The 20,546-nt window shown below is 41.8% G+C and overlaps 1 protein-coding gene across 1 annotated transcript in view; it reads right to left on the minus strand.

Moving 5' to 3' along the window:
* ROBO2 (roundabout guidance receptor 2) overlaps positions 1-20,546 on the minus strand; it is an 803,551-nt gene that overhangs the window by 215,311 nt on the left and 567,694 nt on the right. Inside the window, exon 7 of the mRNA XM_078658968.1 lies at positions 4,233-4,357. Within this exon, the coding sequence (XP_078515094.1) occupies positions 4,233-4,357 (125 nt within the window). The remainder of the gene's footprint in view (positions 1-4,232; positions 4,358-20,546) is intronic.

A 20,546-nucleotide genomic window follows, 5' to 3' on the forward strand; every position in this document is an offset into this window, starting at 1 on the left:
ACGTCCTACAGGTGAATTGTTCCCTGTGAATTATGGCTACCCCGCCTCCTCTCCCTTTGGGTCTGTTCAAAGCTTGGCAGAGGTACCCTGTGGGGAGGGCCGCGACGACGTCCGGGTCGGTGTTATCTGACAGCCATGTTTCCGTTAGGAACAGTAGGTCAAAATCCTGATCTTGAACCAGAAGATGTACTTCGGTAGCATGTTTGGGGAGGGAGCGGCAATTAAGAAGTCCCAACTTCAAAGCGAGTGTGGTAGGTTTCAGGGGGGGAGTCGGATTACATCGCGGACAGATCGAGAAAGCATTACCTGCGGTAAACGTGTGGTGGCAGGCAAGGATGTTCTTAGGACGTAGTGCGCGTAATGTATCTGCCGTATACCTCACTCGATCCTGAAGGCCACTAGGCAGAGTAACAGGGCCTGGGGCCGTCTGGGCCCGTCCGGGCCCAGACGGGCTTGCCTTTGGCGCGCCTTCGGCGCGCTGACGGCGCGCCCGCTGCGCCCGTCCGCTGCGCTCCCTGACCTGATACATAATTTATAGGCGGGGAGAGTGTTAGTAGGAGGAGGGCATGGCCACCCGGAGGGGGCGAGTCCTGGGCTCCTCGCGGCCGGTAATGGCGGCGTGCGCGTGGGTCCTAAGTAAGACAGCGACCTAGTCAACTGTTTCTGGTGACACAGGTGAGCGCAGGGTAACAAGTGACAAAAGTCTTTAAAAAGCACACAGTTTTACAATTTTAAAAACAATTTATAGAGATCAGCGTTATGCTCCCGGCTGTGCCTCAGGAGTGATAGGATTAACCACGAGCTCGTAGTCAGCTCGAGTTAAATAGAAAAGTGGGCGTGGCCTCGTTCTGGTGGGCGTGGCCAGGGGTGAGCCTTGCTGAATGGCGGCAGGCGGGGAAAGCCTGTTTCCAGGTAACAAGTGACAACAAGCTTTAAAGAGCACACAGTTTCACAATTTTAAAACAATTTAGAGAGATCAGCGCTATGCTCCCGGCTGTGCCTCAGGAGTGATAGGATTAACCACGAGCTCCTAGTCAGCTCGAGTTAAATAGAAAAGTGGGCGTGGCCTCGTTCTGGTGGGCGTGGCCAGGGGGGAGCCTTGCTGAATGGCGGCAGGCGGGGAAAGCCTGTTTCCAGGTAACAAGTGACAACAAGCTTTAAAGAGCACACAGTTTCACAATTTTAAAACAATTTAGAGAGATCAGCGCTATGCTCCCGGCTGTGCCTCAGGAGTGATAGGATTAACCACGAGCTCGTAGTCAGCTCGAGTTAAATAGAAAGGTGGGCGTGGCCTCGTTCTGGTGGGCGTGGCCAGGGGGGAGCCTTGCTGAGTAGCGGCAGGCGGGGAAGCCTGTTTCCAGGTAACAAGTGACAGAAGTCTTTAAAAAGCACACAGTTTTACAATTTTAAAAACAATTTATAGAGATCAGCGTTATGCTCCCGGCTGTGCCTCAGGAGTGATAGGATTAACCACGAGCTCGTAGTCAGCTCGAGTTAAATAGAAAAGTGGGCGTGGCCTCGTTCTGGTGGGCGTGGCCAGGGGTGAGCCTTGCTGAATGGCGGCAGGCGGGGAAAGCCTGTTTCCAGGTAACAAGTGACAACAAGCTTTAAAGAGCACACAGTTTCACAATTTTAAAACAATTTAGAGAGATCAGCGCTATGCTCCCGGCTGTGCCTCAGGAGTGATAGGATTGCTGGGCTCATGGCACTTTTTGGAACACTTAACAGTTTTTAAAACTCTTGTTCTCACACCTCTGCCAACCTCCCTCCAAAGTTTGGTACACTATTTCAGCCCCATAGAAACATTGAGTGGGGGCCATACATTGTAGGCTGTTAGAATGTGGTGTCCATGATGGACCACCAATGGTATTCTTAAAACAAACTAGGCCTCATATAGTTGAGGCTGCCCGCGTCTCAACAAATTCTTTATTAATGGCCCAATTCACCATTTTCATGAACATCAAACATACATATGTGTAGGGGTATATCACCTCCACCATCCTATTACCCAGAGACCACTTAAACAGCTTAGAGTTTCTGCCAAAGTGGATTATTTTTAGTTTTTTCCAAGTTCACCTTACATTTGTTGACCTAATGGTAGCTGCTAAATCTATTCAGTTTCCTCAGTAGGCCTACTTGGGTCAGGTCTTAAATTGCCAGATCATCTGCATAAAGGAGACATGGCACATATCTGCCCCCTATTTTCAGTTAAAAAGTCTGGGTAGCAGCCAGCACACCCAGGAGATCTGCAAGAAACAAGAACAGCGTGGGGGTCAAGACGCAGCAATGCCTTAACCCATTTCTTAAAGATATTCTTTCTGATAAAGCCCCGTCCAAGTCAAGCTCCACTTGGGCCCAATTCGGTGAGTGTTGTTCTTGCAGAATTACTAATAAACATAGGGGGATATCCTGCTGTCGTAATTTAGCCCAGCGTATGCCATGATCAACCAGATAAAAATCTGAGCTAAAGTAAAACAAACTCCCTGTTGTTTCCTTTGCCTTTTGCCCCAGGGCCTACAAGCGGAAGTAATGATCAATTGTTGAGGACCCACACTTTAAGATCCCTTGCTCCATTGGGACTATTTCATTGAACTTAATCCAATTCTTTAATGAGATGAGAACGACCTTAGAGTTCAACTTCTAGCAGGCTTATCAAGCGGTAGTTATCAGGGGCATCCTCTGTATCGGTTTGATTATTGCACCCTTCCAGCTAGGCGGAAATGTACCTGACTCTGTTATGGCTATAAGAATCTTTGAATAGAAAGTTGCCCACAACATAGGATTAGTCTTAATAACAATTGCAGGGAGATTAACCGGCCCAGCTGCTTTGGTTACATTTAGGGAGATTATCAATTTGGCTATAGATTGAGCAGAGAAAGACTCACATGCCTCCTTCTCTAATTCTGGCCAATTACCCCTCACAGTTATCTTGTATCCTTGTCCTGGAGGATACAAATCATGAGGTCCCAATTTGACTGATAAAAAGCATGCTTCTAAACCCTAACCAGGGTATCATACTCCTTTTTTACAGTTGTAAACCTCAGTCTTACTTGTAGGATCCAAGAAGAGTCTGGCCCTTCCAACTTTCCTTAGCTGCTTCATAGCAAATAAGCACTCCTTATCAAACAACAGCTGTTTTGAAGATCGGTAGGGCTTGTTCTTTTTGGCTTCATTATTACATGTCCATACTAATGGGATCAAATGATTAAATACCTCAGCAATGGCTACGGAGTACCATTCTGGGATTTTAGACCTGAGCCTTCAGCAGGCTCCAGCTCATTTACCAAGCTCCAGCTCATATCCCAATGACAAAAATCTGCTCTTGAACTTTGATTTTTGAGGAACAAAAATCATTGCTGAGTGGCCACATGAAACATTGCAGCCGCTCAACAAAGTTTCAGTGCCTTTAACAGAGCCTTTATTTTGACTGCAGAGGTATCTGGTTGTCTGGTGGAGATCTCTAAGTATGATGGGCAGTCATGATAGGCCCTTGAGAAAGACTCCCAACATAGCTAAAAAAAAAAGGAAAGTCTTGACAACTAGACCAGCATATAGAGTTGAAAGATGCAGACCAATACCCCACAAAATCAGGTAGTTAAGCGGATTTTCACTATGATATTTAGGAACATCTTCCTCATTGAGGTGACTCAGGCCTCGAAGAGTAGATTAACATTGTGAGAAACACACCACTATTTTTCAAGTTTAAAACTGAACTCTTTATTTTTGTGCAATGCGTAAGAATTCTGCAGTGCTCGTTTCTGGGTTTCAAATTATTATCATATTGGATATAACTACCTGAAATCAGAAAATATGGACTCCACTTACTCTCACCATAATATCATCAAGAGATGTCAAGATTGAAATATTCCTCTAATGGTGAATAGCAATGTTTATAGGCAATGTTACTCAATACATGGCAATGCAGAATACCACATTTCATAACAAAAGGTCAAAAAATGCTCTTATGTTCAACCTGCACCACATTTTGAAGTCCAATCCATGGACAAGCTCATCAGGTTTATCAGTTTGATAAAAGTAAGGTCAGACATAAAAATCCAAAACTTCTCCAGAAACATATTGGCAAATATACAGAGAGAGCTTGCAAAGTGCATGTGCATGATTTACACTCATTATTTATGACCTCTTTGTTAATCTTTGCATATCTAAAATGTGGAGATGAAACTTAGGTGGCACCACAATGTAAACAATCAAATTATTGCTAGGTGCCTTACCTGGCTACCTTCCTTTTGCCAAAAGACAGCTGGCTGTGGGTTTCCTTTTGTTTCACAGGGAAATGTCACTGTTCTTCCTTGGGCCATTATCTGGTCACGGGGCCTCACAACAAATTGAGGTGGGGCTATAAAATAAAAGAAACAGATCTTAATTCAGCTGATTTTCCCAAACAAGAGGTTAAGTGCTTTCACTCATCTAGCCATCCTTCCATTCATCCATTTGTCTAGCCATTCAATCCACCTATCAATATGTCCTCCCAAATAGAAAACCATATCCACAATGAATGTATGCTCATACATCATCAAGGTGGGGTTAGGGGGACAAATTAACGTATCAATATTAAAATCCTCAGTAAAAAAATGTAAAATGTATAGTGTGATGCAACATTGCTAGATTACCTTGCATTTATATATGACTTCATGAATTAAATGTGCAGACTATTTCCAGGATTTCTCTTCAAGTTACTACAGAAGCATTGATAAAACGGTGGCTAAACATGTAGATAGGAATTCTTTGCTCACATATTTAATTAATTGATATGCAAATTACTGAATCAGTGAGAATTCTATATTCCCAAATGGCGAAGTATACTGGATTTTAGGATTATCCAGACTGTTTATTATTAGTGCCAATTGTACTGGACATAGATTAGCTGATCATGCTATCTTACTTCCAGTACTACTTTTTTAGTAGTTTTATCTCATTGTCTTAAAGTCTATGTATTTTCTAATAAACGCATATTGTTAGAGACGAACAATTTAGTTTTCCATTTACACTTTAACACTAGGCCACCTTTTTCTGCATGCTAGAATTTGATATTTGGTTATACAAGAACAGATTGGCAAGATATTTCTCCTTGTGGTCCATGAATTCATTCATTGCTATGAATTATACAGTCCTCCGGGGAACCCTACATTTTTAAAGGGTGCAGCCATTTGTGTATTTAATAAAAGACATAATGGCAATTCTAATCTATATTTTACCAGTGCATCTTTCAATATCAGAATTAGATTCACCTTAAAGCAAACATTTCATCACATTTAAAATGATCTCGACATAAGGGGTACATGAAACAAATTCTGAAAATGAGTACCTTCTGATTTGAAAGGGAGAAGGGGAAATTATTCTAACAAGAAACAGAATTTACAAGCAAAGATCTAATTAGTCATGTACAAAAATCTGCCTACTGGTGAACTCTATGAGGCATGAATAGCGGGTGTGAAAGGTGGGGTACGTTTATACTGGTGAGTAGCAGGAGAGGGCAGTTACGCAAAAGAATATAAACACATACAAGATAGAACTTTGTTGATAGAAGCAAACAGAGCAGACTCTAAGCAGAGATAGCCTGTGTGGCTGCGCAAGAGCTTTCTCGATTGCACCAGCATGGGACGCGATGCTACAGCTTCCTTCAAATCTTACTTCTTACTACTCCTGTACACCCTCCTCACTAAGTTAAAGCATAAGTGTGACAAGTAGAAGTTGGTATATTTGCTTTATTTCATTCTGCACTGGAGGTTGTCTTACTTAGTTTTGCTCCTCTTGATATACAGCCAAACCCACAAGTGAGATCAGTAATACTCAAAGTACGGACTGGTGGCCAATTGCGGCCCACCTGATGAACAGTAGCTCTGGACTAATGTTTACTTGAGAGAGCAATAACATTCAAAACGATGTTAAATAAATAGGCAGGTATTTATTTACATGCAAACTAAAGTATAAACAAGCATTTACAATGCAATAGGTTTCGCCTTTGCAAAAGTTAGAGCTATTGGCTTTGTAAATGACAAATTTTCTCTTTATGTGTTGGTTTTGAAAACAGATAAATAAATGGCATTGTCATTTACAATGCCAATTGCTTAATGTCTCGCAAATGCGAGACCCATTGCCCACAGAGCAAGTTTGGGTTAAAGACATGAGAGAATGGCCCCTGGCAGAGCAGAGGCACATGTGGGAAGTCAGGCCTGATGAAAAAGTAGACGATGACCTGGCCAGATGGGCTTATATGTTGCAAGAGTGAGTGAGTCTGGGTGACTCAGAGATTTAATTGCAGAACATGGAGGCGAATAGCCAAACACTGGGAGGAAGTGAAGGTTTAGCATCCCAAAGAAACTAATAATCAAGTGCCAGGGATTTGTGTGCCCTTGTTCTGTGTTAGCAATACAATGTACAGCTGGTTAGTGTTTGCATATGCAATTGAAGGTTTGACCTGTGATTCTACATTGAAACCCTAAGAGAAAGAGTTTGGGGGCTGCTCTGCAGTTCTTTTTCAATCAATGTACATAAACTATGAATGGTCTGGGTACCGAGGAGGTGTATACACCTTGTGATTGTTATTATGTTCTTACGACAATTGTTGAGTCCATTTTAAACATGCTATGTTGAAAATTTTAAAAAAACTTAAAATATCCTTGTAAATATGTTTACATTTTGGTAATTCAAGAAACGAACTCTTCAATGTGGTTTCGTTTCGCCTCAGCCTCCCGCTTGTTTCTGTGGTGAGCTAGGAACTGTTAATGGGCCTTGACACATACTGTAAACATAACTTTTTGTTTCTGATTGGCCGGCCTCATTATATCATTGTATACATCATCTCCAGTGGTATATTGTGCTCTAGTCTCTCTGTTCTTGGCATTTTGTGCAGAGAGTCCATTAATTTCACCTTGTGGGGTCTGCTAGACTTGCACTCACGCTTTGGTTAACACCAGTGGGCAGTGTGAAAGTCTCATCTGTCTCTGAAGGGTGTCAGAATGGTGTGCCCATGAACACCTCATATCATAAGTACTAAATAGAAACTCGGTTTGCAATATGCTCTACTATTGTATTGTTGAAACACTCATCACCGTCCTTTGATTCACCTTCTTCTTCAGCTACTCAAGTTATTCTTCCTGTGTTTTTTTAGCCAGTCACTGACTTGCTGTGGGTGCAACTAGGCCTATGTTTAAAACACGCATTGAGCTCTGTAAATAAAAAACAATACTATTTCCAATGATAGAGTTTATTGTGGACCTTGGGAAGGACTGCAGGCGTGTTACTGAGAGTTGCGGACAGCCGGTGAACACCTTAGGAACCAATGTTCATTTCACAGAGTTATTTTGCAGGCAGAACATATAGGGTCTTATTTACAAAGGTAAACTTGCAGTTTTGGTGTAAGTTTACTGGTATTTTGGGATTCACATACTACAAGTGTAGTTTTGAATGTAGTATCTTTAAGACCGCAGAGAACTCCACCTAGAAAAAGACAGGACAGTCTCTTTAGTCGTAAAGATACTACACTCGTATTGTGTGGATAGCAAAAAAAGAGTAAAGTTTACCTTGGTGAATAAGGCCCTGGTCTAACAGCTGAGAGAACAACACAGCTTTAAATATGCAATTGGATGAATGATTATCTGGGCTTTGTATAAATACGGATTAAAATATATAACTAATAGGTAAAATAGCATATTTATAAAAAGAAACGCCAGTCTCCCGCCAAAATTGAAGGTCTCAGTTGCAAGCTGCTAGGCTGTGGCCTGTTTGGTCGTATCATGCCTGGCCAGAACAGTACCCCTGCGATTTTCATTGTTAATACAATACATACCTTTGTTTTATATCATGAAACAAGCCGTTATCACGGCCAGCTGGGAAGTAAGTGGATTAAGGTATGCAGGAGGCACTGGTGGCGTCATGGCGGGATCTGACATCAGTTCTTAGGTATGTGCATGTGCTGCAACTGCTGGCCAGTTGGTTTCTGTCACCAAGGGTGGCCTGAGAGAGATAGGCAACTTTACTTCAGTCCTGCGTAGCCCCCGCTGGTCAGCCACCGCAGCCTAGAAGCTGCAGCAGTGGATAACAACAGGGCTCTCACGAGGAGGGGCTTTTGGAAAGGGGGAGCTGGCGGGAAGAAACCGCAGCAAAGATCCGGGTCAACATCAGGCGCGGGAAATGCGCGGCTGCTGTCGAGCCTCGATCTTCATAGCGGCTCTTAGATAAAAGCTTTACAAAAGCGCCTGTTTAATTTCTCCGAAAACTCGAAGATCCTCTGGTTCGTTTTCCCCTCACGCACCGGGTTCTTCTTTACAAACTAGGTCAGTGGGTTTGTTTCATTAGACGCCACTGTCTACGTGCACTGGAATGAATGAATGGATGGATGAATGAAAGGGAATTTGTAAAGCGCGGACTAAGCCCAAGGGCATCAAGGCGCTCTGTACAGAGGAGCCTACAGGCACAGCCAGCATGCAAACTCAGACTCCCTAGATAACCCATTTAAGGGACTGACTGGGCTGGGGTAACCATTTGTTAGTATTTATCCATAGTGAAATGGAATCGAAACAGGCTTATACATTTATCTATTAAGAGACAACCCAATTATTCATAGGCATGCTGTGTTTTATATATATCTCCCCCCTTCGACCCCCCCTTCCCCCGAACAGTGGCCCATCACCCTGACATTCCACTGTGCTGCGTAAGTGCAAACCACCTCTTCAACATAGGGTTGGGTGGACTAGAGAAAGGTATTGACAGTTCAGCGGTTTCCGTTTCCAGATTCATAAGTAGTAGACTATTTGCCAATTATACCGACGAAGACTTTCAAAGGCCGTTAAGGATGTATTTGTGTCTCCCTGAAGGCAAGGCATCCCATTATCGTTGCAATGTCCATACGCTGTCTAGATGGCTACATCTTGGAAAGGTGTGCTGTACCCTGCATGACCCTCGCACTGCCTCCACCAGACCCAGAACCAGTTGGGAAGGCTGTAGAGATTTTGTTTTTAAAGAACTATGAGACAATATAGACAGCGCACAAGTCCTAAACAAGAGCTTGCCATGACGTCATCATTTTCTCTATTTCTGCCATCCCACTTGGACGGACTTTGCCGGACTTCCTGCTGTCGTAAAAGGTTTATTATCTTCTTTATGGGGCCATCTGTTTGGACACTTAAAGAAGATAACAACCCTTTTACGTGAGCAGGAAGTCGGGGCAGTCAGTCTAAGTGGGATGGCAAAAAGAGAGAAAACTGTACGTCACCGCAAGTTCTTTCCCAATGGCCGGCCAAAGTTTAGCCTAAACGGTGATGCCGGCCAATGGAAAGGAGGGGCAGAGCTTAAAGCCCGCTAGTGAATCTCCCTCAATCTCATTAGATCTCGCTGACGAGACTGCGCATGCGCAGCCATCGCAGACGAAACCTAAAAAAAGAGGGAAATACGGTGTCCTGCACCTCTCAACTCTACTAACAATCATCCTCTACTTTTTTTGTCCTGTCTGTAAAAAATGCTTGTCCAATGATTCATACTGACAATGCACAAACACCCCTCACATAGAAAGCCACTTGTTTGCTCTATTTGATGTTTATTGTGTTGTAAATCTCTCTGATGCCTCAAGGGGAGATCTGGCACTGCAGAAATAGAGAGCCTCCATTAAGAAAGAGGAAGAGGTGTGGCGCCGCGGCCAGGGCGACTGACTCCAGAATCTGGGGATCACGGTTCGATCCCCGGCACCGGCAGGCAGATTAGCCCAGCACCATGTGACTCTGGGCAATAGCTTGCTTAATCTTCCCGACGGCCCCCAGCGCCTAGAGACCCTAACGGGTGATTGTGCGCTTTACAAATGTGGATATTATTATTATTATTATTATTATTAAGAAGAGTGAGGTGAGTAAAAAGGGGGTTCTGACTATTAATATGGCAAGGAGAAGAGCAAGGCCTAAGGTTGCCTGCTGAAAAGAGATTCATTCCCATCCATCCTTAAGGAGAAGTGGAGCTGGTTTTTCATTTTGAGAGGCCAAAAACTGAAAATTACATGCCACCTCTGGTGGCCATCCTATAACTCAGGACTTCCAGTAAATTGGCATTAGAGGAGTGGAGATCTCTCTTAGGCATGTGGGGAACAATACTCTTTCTATTAAATGGACCTCTACATATTATATGAACATTGCCTGATAGAAGTTCCCAAAAGCCCAGATCAAAGGACCAGTATCCTAGGTTTCTCGTGGCACCGATTTGAAAGTTTTGCATGATAAGCAGCAGAAGCCTGTTTCATGCCCTGGAAAGTAGCCTTTAACACAAAAACATCCAGCTATCTACACACCGTTCAGACACCCATCTGACTTTGCTTATTCCAATACTTATGATTGACTATGTGCTCTTATCTCTCTGTATTCGATTTGCTTATATAAATATTCCTCTCTCAACTTATACTATGTTTACCGCCCTTTGTTATTCTTGTATAGCAATCTGTCACCCGAAAGGGTCTTGCTTGTGCTATATAAAGCTCTAAATAAATAAATAGAAATAAATAAATAAATAAAAGATGTGTTGACATTTTTGCACTGCTACTAAATTCATGAAATACATCTTTGGGTGTGTAAAGTGAGGAAAGAAATCTGATGTTGGCTGTTTCTATTTAACAAAACAGAACCCACCACCAACAGTATCCACAAGTTGTTGTTGAGGTCCTAATTTCCTTTGTATTTTAAATTATCGGGAGGGGGGATGGGGGCGAGGGACAGTGGTTATTAGATTTTGGTTTCACCCCCATATTATATCTGAAGAGGGGAGCATAATTTTCTGGTGCTGTGTTTTTTGGATCGTTGTGATTTCATATGATCGGTGTGTATTTGGGACTTGTTCTGCTGTTCCACATGGGCTGATTCGAACTTCAATGCTCATTCAATTTGCAGTGGGCTTCAACTTTTTGCTTTCCTGTTCTGACGCTGCATTATTTGTACCAGATGTCCTTCTTCTGCTGGATTTTGTCCCCCCTTTTCATTTCAAAATATGGCTGGGTGCTTGACATGTTTCAAAACAATACATCCAGCGATAGTTACATGCTTATAACTATAAATATGATAAACATGATATTGTTTTCTGTTCTAATTTCACAATGTTTACCTTCGAGATCTCGCATGTTTATTACTATTCTGTCATTGTTGTCAATACATTAATTCATAGTATCATTTAATTTAATTTTTTAAGGTGTTTTGGCAACAAAAGTGCCATAATAGCTCAACAACTGAAAAAAGAAATAAAAAGGCCACCTGATACCTAGTCACACCTGCCCTGAAGAATACCAGGGCTCGATTTACATATCAGGCACAAAGCCCTCTTTACTGCATGGCAAACACCTAACTTGATTCACCCAGCTCACACTGGCAATGTGCCCAATTACACAAAAAATGATTTATCCTCATTGAAGGTGTTAACAATGACAGAGCCTGTGCTGAGGAGACTACATCATTGAAAGATGCCACATCGCGTTGCAAACTGTGGCTCCATATTTCATTGAAAGTGGACTGGTGGCGTAAGAGGGAGATGTCAGAGGAGGCCCAAAACTCTTTACCTCCTCTCCCCTGTCAGTAATAAGGGATGGAAGCAATGGCAAAGCATTAACTGATTTGTATGGGACCACTCTGAAGCTCTCTGCTGAGGATGGCAAAGCTATGGAACCAGGGCCGGACTGGGAACCAAAACCAGCCCTTTTGTATCGCCTGGCAAAGTGCTCGGCTGCCCCCCCCCCCCCCCCGGGGGTGTTGGGGGTGCGGCCGAGCTGTTTGACAGGGCCGGTTTCGGACGTTTTTGTTACAGGGGCCGATATTGCAGCTATTCTGCAAAAACGTCCCTGTAACAAAAACGGACCCCCAGGGGTCTAGGGGTCCAAAATCAGCCCCCACCCTGGTGGCTCAACGGGGAAATGCCCGGTGCCCGCTACGGCCAGTCCTGCCTTGTATGGAACTCTTCTCCCCATGCCCCGAAAGAACTGCTCAGACCTCCTGTCCTTTAGGGAATCTCTCAAGACCTGACTATTCAATCAATGTAAATAAATCCAGTATTTGTAAAGCGCACAGCTACCCGGAGGCATCCCGACGCTGGGGGCCGTCGGGAAGATTAAGCGAGCTATTGCCCAGAGTCACATGGTGCTGGGCTGACCTTGCGCCGGTTCCAGGGATCAAACCGTGAGCCCCAGCGTCCGGTGTCAGTCGCCCTGGCTGCAGCACCACACCTCTTCCCGAGCAGCACTATTTTAAGACTCCCAGCCGTGGCAGCACAAAAGCGCACCGGGCATTCGACTCTCCCATGCAGGGTGGGCACTTTGTGTAAAACGGCCCCTGGTTTCGCTACATAGTTTTATTTATTCTCAACTCCTGCCATTCTTGCTGCGCACTAGACTAGCAAAAATGTATACAGATTGGGTCTTTTTTTTGTTAGTGTAAAGATTAGAAGTATCTGAATGGATGACTTATCTAGGAATATGTGTTTTCCCTATTTTTGTATAAACATTTGGGACAGGACGGTTCCTATTTACTTTTCCTGCAGAACGTTATTCCAATGAAACAAACAAATGAACCACCAAGAGGAAAGTTTATTCGGTGAATGCTTATTTTCACTTAATATGGACATAAAATAAAACCTGTTGAAAGAATTCAGCCCAGTTTCAGCGTGAGGCAATGTCTTTTTTCCTAGCAAACAATTGCCATTCAGTGCTTTCAAAGCTGCACTAAACGGGTTGAACCAAAAAGACTAGCCAGACTGGGGTTAAAGCACATTAGCAAGTCAAAGACAAGAGCAGGGGAAAAAGGTTACCTTGTGGATTCCATGTAACCAGACATACATATGTAAATCTCCTGAAAAAATATGATTAGAATTCCTGAGCAGTCCTCTCGAACCACACCGTTGTGAGGATACAGGAGACTGTAAATTAGATTTGATTCCTGCCAAATGATGCTTTGATACAGTGTTCAGCCAGCACGGACTTCAATCACTGTCATGCAAGAGCTCTGTTATGCTAATCACGGGCTCGCGAGGGCGAGAAGGATGCTATGGAAATCAGATGCTTGAACATGAATGGAACGCACAGGCCACGTACAAGGTGGGCTCTGGGATGAGGGGCTTGGAGACCTAAAGGTTAATCACATCATGTTCTGAGCTGGATTCACAGCCTTGGAAAGAATTCTGTAGTGGGTACTGAAATGAGGATAATGGTGCAGTGGTTAGAAAGAATGGAATGTAAGAATGTCAAGGGTGTGTTATTATGACTCGCAGCATACTATTAGTTCACCTTTTTCAGCCTAAATGCACCCTGGTGATGTTTTAAGGGGTCCTGTGCCATAGGATGTTAAAGATGGCAACGTACACTGTCATAGTTTCATCACTTAACCAACACTGCAGTGATTCTGGGCAAATCACACCACCTTCCAAAGTGTCTTAAATTGGAACCCTGACTAAGAAAAATATGTGCAGTGTGCTGTTGTGTTAATGAGCGTTTCCACTCACCCGCACAACCTCTCTATCGGACCATCTGAACCTCGCACTGGCCGAAATCCCACGGATCCACAGAGACAGAGCAGGCGGCAGATCCTTCTCTCACATTGCAGGCAAGGCCTGGAACAACCTACCGGCAGACAGCAGACGCGTCCTCTCCCTGAACTCTTGCAGGAAGATCCTCAAGACCTGGCTCTTTGGCTAGACAGATCTGTGCCCCTCCCCCCCCACTTCTCCCCCTCAGCTCCTTGAGACCCTCACGGGTGAGTAGCGCTTACAATTCCCCTAATTGATTGATTGATGGCCACCATATTGTTACATGCAGAAAAACAGATAAATGTTTCACCAATAAACACAAATATTGCAGTATACAGGCTATTTCAAGTATACTCTTGAGCATAATTATGGGGAGGTTATTATGCAGTTTTGAATGCCGCTCAGGTCCGATTAGAATGGAAGTTCGCGTCCCCCGGATTAGCCGAAGATATAACTTGTGACGGACAGGGTGTCTGTTAATCCTGGACCCCTTATGGGGACTTCAAGGTCAAAAGTCGATCAGCGAGCTCCGGCCGAAAACCGGTTTGTGTGATCCCTGGTCTTCGCGTTTTTGCGAAAAGTACCTCTGATATGGTCCCCGTTCGCCGCCGCTCCTCCTCATCGATTAATGGAATCCGGGGGACGCGAACTTCCATTCTAATCGGACCTGAGCGGCATACTTTTCCCAGGTAAACACTGCGATCTACTGTGATCATTTTTACACCAGCTTCCATAGAGCGACCTTCTCTAGGACCACCGCATCAACCTGATCGTTACGTATATGCCCTGACGAAATTCCCTAGGCACAATTGGGGATGAAACGCGTTGGCTGTGCCGTTTTATGTGAATGAAAATAAAGAATATATCTAAAAAAACAACAGAAGATCTACATACTTAATGGACTTTTTGTGCTACTAACTTCATTGAGTGCGCCTCTCTACTCTTTTTTCTTTTTTCTATTATCATGAGTGAGTAATCTACACATCTTTTTTATTTTACAGAGTTGAAAAAAGCAGGTGGAGATAACCGAGTTGATCTGAGACTTCAGAGTGAAGTCCTGGTTGATAACCACTTCAAGGCTTTTGGCCGAACTAGAAGGGACAGGGGGCTGGCCCAACTCCCTAGGCCATTGCTAGTTTTATTTTGACAAATCATTTTAGCAGTGGGCAATCAATGGTATGGTGAAGATCAATAGCCCTACTCCTAATGCTCTGTCCTCACAAGCAGCTTTCCATGGCTAGTCCCTCTAATTCTCAAATCAGTCTCCAAAACTCCTAAAGTTTGTTTGTAAAATGCTTGAAGTAGTCCAACTGTCTTCTATCATCCAAACTTAAGGGCGTTCTTGGGGACTACATCTTCCTGGACGTCTATACATATAATATTGGAAAGTCTTTGTCACTTATTATTAATGATTTTGATAGCCAGGTGTAATAAAACATAGCCCTAGTACCAAGTACTAAATACACTCTCCATACAATTGAAATTCATGTGTTTGTAGAACCTGTCAAAATAATAATACAAGTATAAATATTTTTTTATAGCTATTACCTGCTGTATTCTAAACATTTTCATCCAAATAATGATCACAGCTAATAATACTGTTTCTCCTATTCCATATCATCAGATATTTTCAAGCGTAGCTAGATTAACAAGAAATACTGATACATACATTATTTTTTTATCTATTTGCCAATCAAACAAGGACTCTTCACATGTTTCTAAAACAAAAAAAAGCCTGTGTGTATTTAGACAAGGTAGGACTAGACTGGTATGCCAAAGCTCTGGAAATAATTATTGAATGCAATTTTTCTCAGATGAAGAGATCTGCTGTAATCCAACATTGATTAAGTAATCCATCACTGTCACGAACCCAAGTAAGTGGAGAAGCACTCAAGCACTTTCCAAAAGGTAGATGATGAAAGCTGACCATCAAGGTGGCTTTATCATGTGGTCCCAGTAATGTTTTTGAATTTCTGATAACATCCGGGTGAATTCTGAGAAAGGGAATAATGTATTACTTTATTTACTTTAGTCAGCACTGAACATACACCCCTGCCATATGTGCCTCGATGTAGTCATTTAGAAAGAAATTGCTCTCTACATAAATGCAGTGGATTACAGAGGGCTACAACACTGAGGTGAAGAGAATTCTGGATAACGTGTGGCCGATCTACTTGCAAAGAATGCTCCAAATGCTTGGCAAAGGGGATATTCCCATGGGTCTATAGCTAGCACAGCAATTATATTGGCAAGAGTGTGCCCCATGAACAATATTGAGTGGAAAGGTGGGAGATTATTTAGTTAGGGGAGAAGAGACATTATATATCTTGGTTTGATGGAGTTACCTTCGGCTAGGATATTATTTTGGCACATACACGGACTAACAAAGTTGCTGAGTTAGTGTATGTGCTATGGAGAGCATGAATTTCTTAAAATAGGGGCCTTATCATAAACATGTAATGTGGTTCAGTGCTGTGCACCTGTTTTTACACAATTTCACTTCCTAAAGTGCATATATTTAACTCACAATTTCTCTTAGGTTACCAGTGGTCACCGTATCTGAGCAGTGCTGTCCACAGCTCATGCACGAAGAGACAATCTGACTAACGAGTGCACTTTAGACGGTGCTAGTGAAGAAAAACAGACATTAACTCTGCTTTTGGCAAGTGCACACCTGCATGTCAGAGCCCCTCGTGCATGACTCTCTATGGAATTAAGTGTGTAAATCCAATACAAATTAGAGTTCAAATCCTACAGCGGAAGATTATTTTTGTGTGAATTGGGCATCCTTTACATTATGCGAAGAGTGAAGGACAGGGATTGGTAAACACAAAAAAAAAGATACTTTACAATCCAATCTCTTCAATAGAGTGCAGAGCATTCATACACAATTAAAACAACTCTGAAATAGCTACGGATGGAGCCAATTCAATGTGACAGATTTTGTGTATTGTTACCATCCGACTTGAATAGACTAAATTGATTCAGTCAGTGCTTTTTAACTAGACAGTGGTGGCTTGTTCTAGAGTAGTCTGACAACTGTAAATATTCTTGCTGTAATCTGGGTAACCTTCAACTCCATGTAATGTGGCATTTGACCTAGAATTACTTTTATGTCTATTACAGAACAGATTAGTAATTGGTGGTTCATGGTATTTGAAGTATGTTAAGGAAGCCACCCAGTTTATCTAGAGTGGAGCTGTTTTACTCTGTGATATGTACAAAAAAATGTATGTTGCAATCTACGAGAGACGTGGAAAACCATATCACACACATTGTTTATGATTAAAAATATATATTGTTTCCTGGTTTTGCGTAGCGTGTTGAATTACATTAACAGCAGTTCTGTTAATGGTCTGAATCATTTCTGCTCTTTTGGAATAACAATGAAATCCCTTGCTGTATATTAATCTTAAAGTTCTAATTCCAATGTTCGACCTAAGATCTGTTCAACTTTTTGAATCATAGTGATTGTTTCATTCACAATTAACTTCTTATAACAAGAAATGATCAGATATGCTCCATGCTGGTAAAAAAAACAACAACAAAAACTGGTCAAGTTAACAAAAAACACAATCGCTTGTGTTGAACAATCATGAGGTCCATATTTAACAGTCATTTAAAAAACTCTTTTGTATCTTGAGTGTTGTGCATTACTTATATTGTATTCATCTCAATCGAAAACTGAGAGAAATGAGTAGTGATGTGGATATTAACATTACTGTGCCAGATCCTCAAAACCGTTTGCCCACCTGACTTCAACTTAGGGGTGGTGAGGTGACATGAGTGCAAATCCAGGATTGGGTATCCTCAAAAAGTGGATGTAAATACAGAAAAAATATGTAAGCATGCTTTTCCAGGTACAAGAGTAAGCTCTAAAGCCATTTGCCTCTTTTTCTGCACCCAGTAATATTATGATCTAATGATCATTCAATCAATCAATCAATCAATCAATCACTGCATTTCTAAAGCGCGCTACATACCCGTGAGGGTCTCAAGGCCTTCAAGGGATATGACTGGATAGGCAAACACTTTTATATTGCAGGACGTGTAAACAGTGGTAAGTACAGTTTGCAGTGCACAATAGATCTCAGAGGTGAAATAAGAAACATTTTCTTGCCATTTACGAAATATTCTTCTAGCATATGCAACAACATTGGTACTCAGAGACACACTTCAAAGTATCTTCTTTCTTTTCTAACTCAGCATTGAAGAACCCAACCCAAGATTCTTGGATATGTACACTCAATTACTAAAAAAGATTTTCTCAGTACCAACATTCCATATCTAATATGCTTTTCTGAGTTCATCCATGCAGGTTGATCCTGTTATTCAACTTCACTGATAAGAAACTGAAGTGACATGAAAGAGCAGAATATTTTCCAAATTACATATAGCGGTCATGCAGGCAATCAAAAAACACTTTCTGGAAGAGCTATATTTAAGTCACAACTTTGAAACAAAGCCATAGAAAGTTACGAAAAATTACAAGCATCATTACTGGATTTATTGACTTCAAATGTTGGCTCTATAGACTGTTTCAACGCTATAAGGCTGAATTAGGCTCTAACAAAATTAGCTAAATGCTACTTACACCCTAACTTAATATTTTCCTATGATTAGAATCTGTTTGTTGTGTCACAACATGTTTGGAACAATTTCAATTGATCTAGGTTTTGATAACAACCCATTTGCACAATTTTAACAGTACAATTAACAGAAGAAACATTTGAAAATATAGATTCCAGCAGAAGGTTCTTAAATACATGGATTATAGGCATGCTAGATTTTCAGAAGAACAATATTTTGGGGTTAGGATTGAGAAAGGCGGGTTAAAGTGGGGGAACCATGCAATATGCATTCAACATCAACAAAGTCATAACTGTTGGTATCCATAAAAATTCGATAAGGAGCTTCTCCTCTTATAGCACATGTACTTCGAATAGAAGGATAATTAGTGTGTTTCTGTGGTGAGTGAAAGTTGTAGAGGAAAGGATTTCTCAGAGAGGAAATATGTATCCCATGGAGAAAAGAGTTAAACTTGCAATGCACAATTCCACCTTGCTCCTTTATTCACATTGTTCACCCTACAGACACAACTCAATACATGCAGAAGGGAACACTTGTTAACCCCTTAAGTGTGTTCGTCGGCCAAGGCTGTCGCAAGCAGTACCTCGGTAGTGATGTGCGCGTCCGTTGGCCGACGCGGCCCCGCCTGCGCAATGGAATGACCACACTGTGGCGGAATTGCCGCCGCGGTAAACGGGTTAAGCAGCAGGCCCGGTTCCCAAAGATTTTACTGCAAGTAGATCTTACTTACTCTCTCAGTACTTCTACAAGTAAGCACGAGTTATTCCTGACTTACTTATGAAATAGGGGCATAAGCAAGGAGATCAAGAGTAATTCCCATCAAACTCTTCATGAATCAGAATCAATGCCTCCCATGGGGTTGCACACATATAAAGAGGAATGGTTGTGAAGTCAGAAATCTACTCAACTCAGAAGTAAGACGGCAAAGACTCGATTATTGACTTGCGTTGCAAATTAGATCCTAACTGAGAACATAAGATGAATGTTCCATTTATTTTGGGGATATTTAACTAGGAGTTGCATTTTTATTCAAAAAGAACTGCTGGGGCAGAAAATGGACAACAGGAGCTACAGGTTATAGAGTAATGCATCTTTGAGATGTTAACAGTAAAGACAATTGGAAGCAAATGTATCCCCTGACTTGAAGACATAAAGTGTTCTGGTAGATCAAAATGATGATGCAAGACTTTTGTTTACAAATCCTACTGAGTACCACAACACATGGTATGAGATTTTTGGATGGATTGCTTATTATTTAGGAAATAAAGAAGAGAAGACAGAGATGTAATAATAATGCAGCACATATATGTAAGGATCTGCCGAGAATGTAACAAGGGACTAATGTACTAAAGGATGATAAATTACTTAAAAAACAAGCTAAATGACCCCCATAGAATAAGATGACACCTGACCATAAACATCTATCTTACATAGAAACAGGGAAGGTAAATATTACAGTAACAGCCATTTAGGGTTTAAAACAATGTTCAGGGGATAGCTCTGAAACCCTAACATTAATAGATAATGGTAAATGATACAAACCTAGATTGGATATCAATAGAATTTTCCAATGAAAGACAAATAGAAATGTTCTGTACCTCTAGCATTCAATAAGAAAACCTAATGCCTATTTTGGGATTCAAATCAATTTTGAAACCCAAAACAGGACGCTTAGCCATATTTTGCTATTTGGCTAAATTTGTATGTGTATACAACAAGGGCATCTTGTGTTTATGGTTTAAGGAGAGGGTCTTGTCAATTGCTTTGACGGACTTAAGCTTTCTCTGTATGTCAGGTAGGGTGGTCAGGATGACTGTCTGCATGAAGAGAGAGGCAGGATTTTGTTGTTGAAACCTAGTAGTACTTTTATAATTAGCTAATACTTTTCAATTTTTTTATAGAGTTGAGATCTGTGCCAAACTCCCATCATGAGTAAGGCAAACACTTTGCAGACCGTTCAGTGACTGAAGAAATGAGAAATCTTACGTTGCATCACTGTAACAGACCTTGAACTTGTGAAGGTAGGGAAGTGGTGAAGAGAGGTTAAAATGTAGAGTCATTAAGTGCACAAAATGTGTCAATGATGTTTTGGACAGTTGTATAAAGTGGAGAGGCTTGCCATCTACAAGGATGGGACGAATGATTTGGTGTGTATGGGGCCCTACAATAGTGAGGATGAATTTTTATGAATATTCAATGGAGTATAATATCTATTTTATTTGCATGTCTAAAGGAAAAGGTAGAAATTCTTCACTGTGAGAAAGAAGGTAAATTATCAATATGATTTTACTGACATCAATGCTGCCTAATAGTTCACAACTAAAACACTTCTTGCCAAACTCGGATGCACCATCAAGCACTATGTAAATTCTATATCTATACTTTTTTAAATCATACCTACAGCGCTTTTCAGAAGGTCAAAGAAAAGTCTGGTAACACAATGAGAAGAGTCCCAA

This window comes from Lissotriton helveticus, chromosome 8, assembly GCF_964261635.1.
Source record: "Lissotriton helveticus chromosome 8, aLisHel1.1, whole genome shotgun sequence".
Classification (NCBI taxonomy): Eukaryota; Metazoa; Chordata; class Amphibia; order Caudata; family Salamandridae; genus Lissotriton; species Lissotriton helveticus.